Source organism: Beta vulgaris, chromosome 4, assembly GCF_026745355.1.
Source record: "Beta vulgaris subsp. vulgaris cultivar EL10 chromosome 4, EL10.2, whole genome shotgun sequence".
Lineage (NCBI taxonomy): Eukaryota > Viridiplantae > Streptophyta > Magnoliopsida > Caryophyllales > Amaranthaceae > Beta > Beta vulgaris.
This window is the reverse complement of record NC_079205.1, coordinates 34,605,171-34,617,981: the sequence shown is the minus strand read 5'-3', so window position 1 is coordinate 34,617,981 and position 12,811 is coordinate 34,605,171. Positions and strand designations below refer to the sequence as shown.

The 12,811-nt window shown below is 36.7% G+C and overlaps 1 protein-coding gene across 4 annotated transcripts; it reads left to right on the top strand.

Annotated features, from left to right (window-relative positions):
• The first annotated feature begins 3,436 nt into the window (after nt 1-3,436).
• LOC104883784 (pentatricopeptide repeat-containing protein At1g15510, chloroplastic) lies at nt 3,437-11,252 on the top strand. Of its 4 annotated transcripts, none has more exons than XM_010668344.4 (4): nt 3,437-9,009; nt 9,207-9,282; nt 9,417-9,505; nt 10,522-11,252. In XM_010668344.4, the coding sequence occupies exon 1, from the start codon at nt 6,362-6,364 to the stop codon at nt 9,005-9,007; it is 2,646 nt and encodes an 881-aa protein (XP_010666646.1). In that variant the 5' UTR covers nt 3,437-6,361; the 3' UTR covers nt 9,008-9,009; nt 9,207-9,282; nt 9,417-9,505; nt 10,522-11,252. The 4 variants fall into 4 exon arrangements, with proteins under 4 accessions (XP_010666646.1, XP_048499007.1, XP_010666647.1 ...); XM_048643050.2 differs by having other exon boundaries at nt 3,438-9,282; nt 10,522-10,621; nt 10,770-11,252; XM_010668345.4 differs by having other exon boundaries at nt 3,438-9,282; nt 10,522-10,685; nt 10,770-11,252.
• The last annotated feature ends 1,559 nt before the right edge of the window (nt 11,253-12,811 follow it).

Below are 12,811 nucleotides of genomic sequence, written 5' to 3'. Positions count from 1 at the left end.
TACTAGATTAGTTTTACTTTCACTTAGTCTATTAGTTATTACAATCTTAAACCCCCCCCCCAAAAAAAAATCTATGTATATAAGTAAATAGTTAATATAATCTCGCTTATTTGTGTGAATAGCATTTTTCTTAGTTAAACTGTGAATTAAGGAATTTAGTAGTCTCTTCGTGGGGTTATAAACCCTTTCTTACCCTTTTCTACTTGTTAATATTTTTGACGTCTAAGAATAGGTTTTTAATTTTATATGGGAAACAACACGTATCACAATGCATCACTGCAACGTTTACGGGGACAAAACAGCGAGATGCACCAATGCATCGCAACCACTCTTTGGGCTCCTTCTTCCTGAATGGAGGGCCACTGAAGCAGGATTTAACGGAATGGAAAAAATGACACCTTGAGGATTGGGATCACAAACGGGCTTCTAATTTATGGAATAATGAAGAGGCTCGCAACTTGAAATCTAAGGCTCCATCTGACACTGAAATGGCTGACAATATGGGGGTGATTCCATGGGAAGATATTATGGCTCGACTGAAGAAAAAGCGAGGAGCCGCTTACTCAGCTGTGCCATGATCTGGTTCCTGAGCTACTAAAAGGTCGAAAAGTCGTGACATGGACACAGGTCAAACAAGTGAAATACGTTCGAGGAGTGAAAATGAGGAAATGGATTTTCATTTTTCACTCCATCTCTCTTTAACCGATGGTTTTGACAGGATAGTGGCTAACCCAGATCAGTCATCGTCAGAGATATGAATATCCTATCCTAAAATTGTCGGGGAATCAGTACCAGTGACAGCCCGGCAATTCCATACTTGTTATGGCTGGTTAAAAGTTATCCTCCTACTTTTTTTTGTTTTTACAAGAAACTAAATCAGATGTACCATATGTTAGTAAAATGCTTATCTCTACTAGTCCATCTAGTGTACGTGGGGTTAATGCAGTAGGCTCCAGGGGAAGGTTAGTTGTTTTTTGTTGGGGCCTTCTTACTATCAATGTAATTAGGAAAACTAGGCACTATGTATTTTGTGAAATAAAAGCAGATAATGGTAATGAATGGTACGTTTTGTTCTTGCCAACAACAACTTTGTCAACAACTATGGGAAGAGCTTACTCATCTTTTGCTACCTTACTCGAACTACTTAATTATTGCGGATATAAATCAAGTAGACAACTATCAAGATAAATTCGGAGGTAGTTCCTTAATTCGAGGTTGGGAAGACATTACAAATTGAAAACATACCCTAAGCTTAACCGACATACCATTTCATGGCCATGATGTACTTGGACCAATAATAGGGAGAATGAGGAGTTGATTTTGGAGTGTCTTGATAGGGATTATTTAACCGCCAAATGGATGGAAAAGTACCCAGATATCGTCCTCCACAACTTGCCAGTAATAAACTCGGACCATGCTCCTATATTACTCTTCATGGATCCCCCTCCTCATGACAAATGAAGACCGTACGAAGTTGAAAGTTGGTGTTTCAGCAACCCGCAAGTGCATTAAATGGTTAAGGAAATGATGGAGTTAGTTATCCATAGATCTCCAATGTTTACAATTTTGGTGAAACTTTCTACTCTTCGTCGCCAGTTAAAGAGGTGGTGTTTGGATAAAAAGTTGTATTGGGGTATCAATTGAAAAGGGATTTCGAAAAATCTTCATGATATGGGGATCGCAATTTCGAATATTAATCAAGCTCTATGTCAACTAGGGGTAAGCTCCTATAAGAGGCTCAGATTGGTTTCAAATATTGGTCACAAAGAATGAAAGAGAAACACACACAACTGGGTGATCTTCGTCACTCTTATTTGTTTCACGAGTGAAGAAACACCAAATGCACAACCATATTTACATGTTACGCAATCAACAAGGGGTTTGGATTGATAATCAAGAGGACATTAAGGACATGATTCTCTCTCATTTTTCTACAATCCTAGCAAACCCTTGTAGTACTTCCCAAATTGGTAATCTGCATGCCGAGGAATAGATCTAGTTCTTCGCAAGCTTCACCTTCCAATGATTTTGAATGAGGATCGAACTTCGCTTAGCAGGCCTTTCTCCCCATCTGAAGTACATAATTCAATGATGGATATTGGCGTGGATAAATCTCCGAGGAATGATGGCTATTCTTCGGAGTTCTTCAAAACTTTTTGGTCTACTATTGTCCCTTCTGTCGTGCAGGCTATCAATAGATTTTTCCAACCGGGTTTCTCTTAAAAGAATGGAACCAGACGCTACTTGTTCTTATCCCAAAAACGAACCTTTCGAAAGAAGCAAATCATTTCAGACCGATTAGCCTCTGCAACTCAATATACAAATGCCTTACTAAATGCATGGTTAATAGGATGAAAAGTCTTCTACCTTTGCTCAAATTATCAAAATGCCTTCTTACCAGGAAGACATATGGATGATAATATTTTGATTAATTAGGAGTTGGTTCATATAATCAACAAGCAATGAGGGACATCAAATTAGCTAGCAGTGCTAAAAATTAGATATGAACAAAGACTATGATAGAGTAAGTTGGTTGTTTATCTTGAAAATTCTAATGGCTTATGGTTTTCCGACGCATTGGAATAAGTTAATTCAGCAATGTATCTCACTGTCTCATACCGGATCTTAGTAAATGGTTCAACTACGGGTACAATTCAACCAAACTGCGAATACGCCCAGGAGACCCTCTGATAAGTCATATTTATATATAGTTTTTAGGTTCATTTAGGTTGCATTTTAGAGCATTTAGTTTCATATTTAGGTTCATTATTGCATTATATTCTTAAGTTATGATTTTCTACTCCTATTCGGTATGTTTTCTTGTTTTTGATGAATTTCGGGCATTGAAGACGTATTTGGAGTATGATTAGCTAAACTTGAGGATTAGGAGCACTTGGAAAGAAGCTACAATGCATAAGGATCGTATGGATATGTCATAGTACGAGTTTGAGCAAAAATGAAGCGGAAAATCATTAGAAGAAATGTGAAAAAGGAGTAATGTCTACTCTTCTGATCATAACTTTTGATGTGCTTATTAAAACCAAGTAATTCCAGCAGATTTAGAAACTAGACCTGAAGATCTTTCCAACGATAGGTGGCTCGCCCCGAGGAGACTTCTAGTCAAGGAGTTATGCCTTTTGGATAATTGGATTGTTTCTACTGGAATCTGTCACGCGTACGCGCGGATCAGTAATCCGCCTATTAATGATTTATTTAAGACTTTCCTTATCTTGTAAATTACATTCCAAGTCATATTAGGTTAAAGAAATTTAGATTAGTTTTCATTCCTTTTCTCTCTCCTCCCCTTCTATCACGTTATCTTTAGGTTTTAGTTTTCTCTTTCTCTCTCTTTCTCTGATCTAGTTTTAGTTGTAAACCCTAATTTTTATTCTTCATTAATTCATGATTTCTTTTAGTTTCTTTCCTTGATTTCTTTGATTATGTTTTTCTTTGTAGATTTAGGTTTCATTATTTATTTCATGATAGAGTAGTTTTTATGTCTAGGGTTTGGGAATCCATGTTTATATGATATGATTATTGATTGATATTTATTTATGGTTTGATTAGTTATTGATTTCTCTAATTGATTAGTGTTTATATTATTAATCTTGCAATCTGATCAATTGTCTGATTAAATATTGCTAATATCGAGTCATAGATCGAGAGATAGTACTCTTTAGAGGCTTACCTACAATTAGCAAATCTGATTATGTTGAGCGATCGTACTAGCATATGTTGATTTGAGAGTGTTAATACCTGACCAAGGATTAATCTGTGCTCTAGATATCTGATTGATTGAAACATTGATGATATTTTGATAGATTATAGTTATAAACATGGTGAACCATTACCCTAGATCCTGTTTAGTTTGATTTTCGTTAGTTTAGAACTTTATTTCAGATATTTGTGATCTTGTTTAGCTTCTCTATACCTTATAAACTAGATTAAAACGACCATCTCTATGTGGCTTCGACCCTACTTACCCTACTACATTGTTAGAAGGTTTTGCAGGAATTATTTTTGACGGGTGTACGACAACCTATCACCCTCTCTCGCCGTATCTCTTTCTTTTTTGTATGGATATCTTATCAAGGATGGCAACTTTGGCTACAGATATTAAACTTCTCCAAGGTATCATGATTAGGAGAGGAGGGCCTATGATATCACACATATTCTTGCATATGATGCAATGTTCTTCTTCAAAGTCAATACAACATCCTGTGCAGCTGTAAATAACATTGTTTCAAGATTCTGCAATATTTCTGGTCTGATGTTAAATTTTCATAAATCATTTGTTAATTTCAGCCCGAACACCTCTATCGAATGTCAACAAGAATATAAGACACTTTTTTGTATGGACTCTCAAAGCAATTTGGGCACAATCTTGGGGTTCCGATTGATATTCAGGATCAAAAGGTCAAGCATTTCACTTTCTCCTCGATTGCGTTTCTACTCAAATCACTTCTTAGAGCCAAAGGCCTTTATCTCAATCAGGCAATCTCATTCTCATTAATTCAATTTTAATTGCATCTTTGAATCATGTTTTGTCCAGTTTTTAGATTCCAACAACCATTACAAACAAGTTAGATGCCATGATAGCAATATATCTTTGGGCTAATCCTCCTCAAAAAGGTATCCCTTGGAAGAGTAAATCAGTTCTTCATCTCCCAAAAGGTATGGGTGGATTAGGAATTCGGGGTATTGAATTATTCAACTGGGCCATTATGATGAGGAAAGTTAGCAAGATTTCACAATAACCCATAATTACTGCTGGCTAAAGTCTTCACTGATCTAAAACTTCCATCCCCTCGAATTAAGTATGATCATAGCACAATGTCTTACGCTAAACGGGGGCTTTTGGCGGCAAAAAGGTTGTTTCTAACCAATTGTGCCAGAAAAGTGGAGAATGCTAAGAATACATTATCGGGTATAGGAAAATGGGCTAATGGTATGACTCCGATATTCCGCGATAATATACCAATCAAAATCGCTTCAGCTACAGTATTGTCCGACCTAATTCTACCTGGCCAACGCTGGAATATAAGTATAATCCATCACCTATTCACTCTGGAGAGCGTAAGAAACATCAAAAGTCTAGAACTTCCTATCGATCTGGCTATAAATGACACCTCTTACTGGCTTTCTACCCCTTCTAGATACTACTCGACCAAATCAAGTTATAGTTATTTAGTTTTTCTATATCAACAAGAAATCTACAATATGAAAACACCAAGGTATACGAAATTCTTTCTTATCATTTGGGGTTCGAATATCATGCTAAAATGGGAAATATTTCTGTGAAAATTGTGGCACAATAGCTTAGCTACCACACACAATTTGGTACGAAGAAATATTATCTCTTCTGTCTCCTGCCCGATGTGTGGCGATGAGGAGGATCTACAACACTTGTTCCACAATTGTGCTCTTGCTTCTCGCACTTGGGCGGCTAGTGATTTAGGAATTAATTCCCAAGTTAATGGCCACATATGCTTCAAAGATTGGATTACTAATTGGCTCCTTTATTTTCAAAAGAAGACGGGCCTGGTGGTATGTGTTTTAATGTGTTTATTGCGATTCCGTGGAGTATTTGGGGTGGCCGAAACGCAAAAAATCTCAGACAGCAGCAGATTGATATCACGCACACCAAGAGTCGTTACATTGACAACTTACAAGAGCACAATATTTTTCTGGCAAGGACTACTAAAGAGTTGCCGAGGCAGTTGACACAGGAGGAACCACTGGGGTTCTTAGTGGCCAACATTGGTAAATGTCTTCACGCCAACCCAGACATATTTATCCACATAGATGAGGGTTGGGATAGGAAATCAAAGTTGGGATGTGTGGCTTGGGTAGCTATGTCTCCACTCTCAATCAATGGACGAGGACAAGCTTTCGTTGATATGCTACTACATCGCTTTAACCTGAAGCAAGAGCTTGCCTAAATGCGCTCCAATGGGCACATTGAAACAATTATGGAGCAATCGCCATCATCACAGACTCTTCCCTGCTTGTGAATTACATCAAATCTCTGAGCCGACGGGATGTCCACACAATTTTTTTACTGGTACAGTATTACAAAGGTTTCGCGTCAACAGGTGAGCCAAGTACATAAGTTTGCTACGCAAGTCAGGCGACAAAAGTTTTCATTTTACAACATGTAGATTCTAGTTCGTTCTACGAATGTCAATAAATAAATAAATAAATAAACTATGTAGACTTTGCAAAGAAAATCAAGGAAAAGGGCAATAAAGAAGTAAACCTCTACCGTTAAATACTGTTAGATGCTAAATACCGTTAAAGCAAGTTTTAACATTACAACATCATCCAAAAATCAGACCATATGCTCTGAATTTCCAAAACAATGGCGGTCTCCTCTAAAACCCTCCCACTTCCTCCTACACCAGACTCCTTAAATCCTCTCAACAACAACACCCACAAACCCAAAACCCTTTTTCTCTCTCTTCGCTCTAAAACCCACCATTTTTCACTTAAAAAGCTCCCTAAATTCTCTCTCCTCAATCCCAATTCCAGTAACACAACAAACTTTAGCTCACGTATAACCCAACTCTGCTTCAATGGAAGCTTAACTGAAGCACTAAAGCTTCTAAATTCAGTGAAAGACCTCAATTTACCTGTTGAAGATGACGCTTTTATTGCTCTCCTCAAGCTTTGCGAATGGAGGAGAGCAGTAAATGAAGGTTTAGAGGTTTATTCACATATTTGCGATTCTAAGAAGATGACAAGTTTCGATATACGACTTGGAAATGCATTGTTGAGTATGTTTGTGAGGTTTGGTAATTTGGATCATGCTTGGTATGTGTTTGGAAAAATGGAGGATAGGGATTTGTTTTCATGGAATGTGTTGGTTGGTGGGTATGCCAAATCCGGGTTTTTCGACGAGGCATTGATTTTATATCATAAGATGTTGTGGGTTGATTTTAGACCTGATGAATATACTTTCCCCTGTATATTGAGGACTTGCGGTGGCATCCCGGACAAAGGGAGGGGTAGGGAGCTTCATGTTCATGTGATTAGATATGGGTTCGAGTCGAATATTGATGTTCTGAATGCTTTAATCACAATGTATGTGAAATGTGGTGATATTTTTAGTGCACGGTTGGTGTTTGATAGAATGCCTAAACGAGATAGGATATCATGGAATGCAATAATATCAGGGTATTTAGAGAATGGGGACTGTTTAGAGGGGCTGAGGTTGTTTCGAACGATGCGTGAAGTTTGTGTTAATCCTGATTTGATGACCATGACAAGTGTAGTTTCAGCGTGTGAGGGTGTGGATGATGAAAGGCTAGGGAGAGGAGTTCATGGGTATATCATAACCAGTGGTCTTATTATTGAAGTGTCAGTTTGTAATTCATTAATTCAAATGTATTTGGGTACTGGGAATTGGGTTGAAGCCGAAAGAATTTTTGCTATTATGCCTTACAAAGATGTAGTGACATGGACCTCAATGATATCTGGGTATGAAGATGGTGGTTTTCTTGAAAAGGCTGTGCAGACTTTTAAATTGATGGAGAACGAAGGGATTATGCCAGATGAGATCACCATAGCTAGTGCTATATCAGCGTGTGCTTCGTTGAGTGTTCTTGATATGGGTATGAAACTTCATGATTTAGCTATTAGAACAGGATACATTTCTTATGTCATAGTTTCCAATACTCTAATTGATTTGTACTCCAAGTGTAGATGTATAGATAAGGCTTTAGACGTGTTCTACCAAATCAAAGAAAAAAACATAATATCTTGGACTTCGATCATCTCTGGGCTTCACCAAAATAACAGGAGCTTCGAGGCTATATTTTTTTTTCGGCAGATGAAACTCTCGTTAAATCCTAACTCTATCACTTTGGTTTCAGCCCTTTCTGCATGTGCTAGGATAGGAGCTTTGATGTGTGGAAAAGAGATCCATGCATATGCCTTAAGGACCATGTTAGCTTTTGATGGATATGTACCAAATGCAATTTTAGATATGTATGTCAGGTGTGGTAGGATGGGACTTGCATGGAATCAGTTCAATGGAAGGTGCGGTGACATTGCTGCGTGGAATATTATGCTCACTGGTTTTGCAGAACGGAAACTGGGAAAACTTGCTGTGGAGTTCTTTCACGAAATGCTAGCTTCCGATGTAAACCCAGATGAAATTACATTTATATCGTTACTTTGTGCTTGTAGTAGATCCGGTATGGTGGCTGAAGGGTTGGAGATTTTTGAAAACATGGAAACAAAGTACCATGTTTCTCGAAATCTGAAGCACTATGCTTGCATAGTAGATTTACTTGGACGTGCTGGTAATTTAGAAGATGCTTATGCATTCATTAAGAATATGCCTCTCAAGCCAGATCCAGCTATTTGGGGAGCCTTACTGAATGCTTGTAGGATTCATCTCAATGTTGAGCTTGGGGAACTTGCTGCTCAAAAGGTCTTTGAAGTTGATAAACAGAGTATAGGGTATTATGCTCTTTTGTGTGATCTTTATGTTGGATGTGGCAAATGGGATGAACTTGCTAGAGTAAGAAAGACAATGAAGGAGAGAGGTCTGATTGTTGATCCTGGCTGTAGCTGGATAGAAGTCAAGGGGAAAGTACACGCATTTCTCAGTGATGATGAGTCCCATCCTGAGATAGAAGAAGTAAATGCCGTTCTGAAAGCCTTCTATGAAAAAATGAAAGCTGCTGGAATCAATGATGCCGAGACTCTTTCTGGAAATGCTTCAAAAGCAGAGGTCTTCTGTGGTCACAGCGAAAGACTGGCTGTGACGTTCGGGATTATAAATTCAGCCCCAGGGACACCTATTTGGGTTACTAAAAATCTTTATATGTGTAAAACCTGTCATACTGTTGTTAAATTTATTTCAGAAATCGTTCGAAGAGATATCTGTGTTAGGGACACTAAACAGTTTCACCACTTCAGGAATGGTGTTTGCTCTTGCAATGATGAGGATTACAAGGAAACTTTTTATGCTAGTCATGCTTCGCAGAACTTGCTGTAAATGTAATGACCTCTCTGTTATCCCAATATTCTGTGATGTAAGTAGTTTGTGTCATTTGTAAGAGGCTGTATAGGACTGGTGGTCGCAGCTTTGCTGCGTCTATGACCTCTCAGTTATACTTTCCACATTTAGCTCATAGGTTGTGTACAAAAACACTCTGATCAAGTTTTTAAGAAAAATTTGTTCTCCTGAAACTTAGGGTCTTTGGTAGCTACAAACTACGCTACCATCAAATTCGAAAGTGAGAGGAAGATGTAACCACGCTGCAAGAATTGGTAAGTTTGAAGGATAGCCTGGTTGCAGACTTGATTCAATTTCTCATTTATTTTCCTTAAATTGATTTGAGCAGTTTATTCTGAGTAAAGATATTAGAATACCATAACTAACTTCTTTTCAATTTCTGGATTAGGGCTTTTCATAACATCCAGGCTGAGTACTCAGTTGAGCTAGTGGAGCATATATTTGCAACTATACAAAACCTGAAGATTTTCAATCTCTGTAAGTATGGATTTGGTTCAATATAGCTAGAGAACTTCCCTATGTGATTCTTTTCTTGAGAAATTTTAAATTAATATAAATTTCTGAATCATATTTTGGAAATTCTGCTCCGTGAACTAATAGTCGTAAGATCTGCATCAGAAGAGGTACTTATTTTGTTTGTAAGACAAGTAGAGCATCAGAAGAGGTTGGATATGTTTATGATAAAAGTTTGTACTTTATAAATGCAGCCTTTATTTATGAAGTACACTTGATTGATAATGGAAATTCCAAAAATCTTATTACGATTCATATCATTATGCATTGTGCAAATCTAAGAACATTTATTATAATTAAAATATTTATCGTTCTATAAAGCATAGTTTCTGGGTTCTCTGCACTCACATTTATGTGGATCAGAAGTTCATGGTATCAGTTGTTCTTTGCTAGTTAATATGTTGATTTCGAAGGACGTTTGATGTGGATTCTACCAGTGACAATATGTTAGTCAAAGGTAACCAGAATACAGCATGATGGGAGTTTACAGGGTAATGGAGTCGTGGTGAACAAAAAAATCTGCAGTTTTAAAAAGTTGAGGTGATTCAAATTGGCCTCACAAAGTTTTTTGGAGTATCTAAAGATTTGCTGGTGAAACAGTAGGCGAGTATAGACGTAGGCCTTCCAGGTCAACAACCTAAATACTGAATTAGATTCATATCAACATGCATTGTGTAAATATAAAAGAACATATCCCACCCAATACATTATCAACTAAGCTAGTTTTTAGATCTTAACCCATTGTTTTTGGTCGTTACTTTTTCTGGGTAGCATTACGCAGCAATTTGGTTTAGGTGAACATCACATTGGAGCCTTAGAAGACAAAAATTGGAACTATGTTTTTGTCTTTGTAGTCTGTAGATATGTCATACAGTATGTTTTAGCTGTTTCTTCTTATGTTGACATTGTCGGTCTAACTCTCTATTTGTTTTATTTTTATAATCTTTTATCATAATCTAACTGATATCTTTGTGTTACAGATGTGAAGGATTCCTCTAAATCATGATATTAAGCGTCCTGAAAAACACTCAGCTGCCTGTCAATTGGTTCGTAAAGAATCTTTTGTCTCCAAAGTTGAAGGTTGGAATTTCTTTTTGCTTGAGTATGCGCTGAAACATGGGTAAAGGCCATGCTGTTTTCATGGGTAAATTCTCCCCGAAAACTTCAGAGATCTCCTTATATTTTGCGCAGCAAATTTTTTTGTGTTTGAGAGTCAGAACCATTTCAGGCTCAAAGGGTTTCAGCTTGGCAATGGCAGTATCTCCAAGACTCCAACAGACCAGAAAGTACATAGAACATCTAATAACTTTACGCGCTAGAAAGCCAATCAAAAAGAATCAGCAACGAGCAGAAAATTCAGCACCTAAATACTTTATATGAAGATTTATGTTGCACTTTCAGAAAAACTTTCTAAAAAGGAGGGCTAACAAAAAAAACCCTCCTTGTAAGCTTAGAGAGATTGTTTTCATGTAATCAATTGGCAGTAGTTGCTTGGCGTATATCATGTATATTATACGAAGTTTGCTCCAGTCTACGGGTCTAGTGGTAAAGTTTGATTTCTAGCTGGGTATATCATGTATATTATACATAGCTTGCGCTGGTCTAGTGGCTAGGTTTGATCCTCAGTTGCATATATCTTGTATGTTTTACCAAGCTTGATCATATACAGGATTTGATTGGCTTTCAAGAGAAAGGCACTTACAGTGTCTTTCCCCTCTTTCAATTGCTGGGAATGCAGTATTTCCTCTCTCCTGTTCTTGTTATAGCCAATCTTGGCTTTTTTTTTTTGCAGCTAATTTTTTTCTAATCTCAGAAGAAATTAGACAAAACTTATCAGAGTGATCTGAATTATTCCTAGTCTTTACATATAATCCGACTTAGTTGATTATAGAATAATCATGACTATCAGGTCGAATAACGAGGTGTCAAAGATCTAGTTAATTTGCTTGGTAGAGGGAAAGAGAAAAATATTGATGATAAATAAATAAGATTAATCTTATTATAACAAACAAATCTGTTGTAATTTGGGATTACATTCTATAGACATCCTCTATCGTTTGGATTCTTTTTATAAAAAAAAAAAAAACAATGCTTAGGATTAAGATTATGAAGGAAAGGCTAATCAAAGTTGAGATTAGTCGTGTGGAGTTAAGTTATCTTGTTTAGTGAAAGATGACATTCACTAGTTTTTAATGAAAAGAACAAAGAAAAACAAAGATAGTCCACGTTAGTGAGTTATAATCAAGAAAACAAGAGCAGAATCTCAAAACCGGGATATATATTATCTTTTTTTTTAGGGGAGAAAAGATAAATTCATGAATCATGACTTATGAGATACATATGACATTCAAATAAGATTGAACATATCCCCCTCACAATAAAACATAGAAATAGAAAAAAGACTTAATACATCATGTATCAGCATCTCATTAAAACTAGTTAATGTTCCGGGCGATGTCTCGATTTTTTTTTTTTTTTTGTAATTTCTAGTCTACTGAGGAAAAATTGACGTCATAATAAATTTGAATAATACACCTTTAAAGTTTGGGAATGAAAGTAATAGAACTTTATACAAGAAATTGGAGTAGAGTTTATGTCTATAATAGTATATTGTTATGTGAAAGTATTGGGTCAGACCGTCTGACCATAAGTTATGGTCAGACGAGCCCAACCATAAGTTATGGTCAGACGAGCCCAACCCAACGCGTCCTTCATGCTCCTTCTTCTACTTGTTTGTATTTAAATAACTCAATTATCTCGCTCACTCATCTTCTTCTACCTTCAAGTCTGATTGTGAGCAAAAGAGAAGTATATAATTTTTGTTAGGTGACGAAAACCATCTGATTGTGTACATATATGGTTCTTACCAGCTGTGCTTGTGAGCCTCTAACTGAGCTTCTGACAGGTGCAAAAAAAAATGTACCATTATCATATATCATACTAGTTACTGTACACGACCTAGGAATAGATCAGAGAAGTTTAAAGATGTTGGAGCATTTGTAGTGATGGAAGTTTTGTTTTCTTCATCTGATTGTAGTTTCCACTGTAATTTAGCAAAAACTTCAGTCAGAGATATCAATGAATACAATGAAAATTGTTATAAAAAAAAATAATGACGCTATGTAATAGTACTTCATTCTTTCATATGGTTGTTTTATTCTTTCGGTTCGTTGGTCTAATCTTTCAGTTGGTAGTTTTATCCTTTCAGTTGATTACTTTATTCTTTCAGTTGGTTGTTTTATTCTTTCATTTAGTCTTCTGTATTCTTTC

Coding starts and splice junctions, on each gene's coding strand:
- LOC104883784 (XM_010668344.4), top strand. CDS start 6,362: ATGGCGGTCTCCTCTAAAACCCTCCCACTTCCTCCTACACCAGACTCC.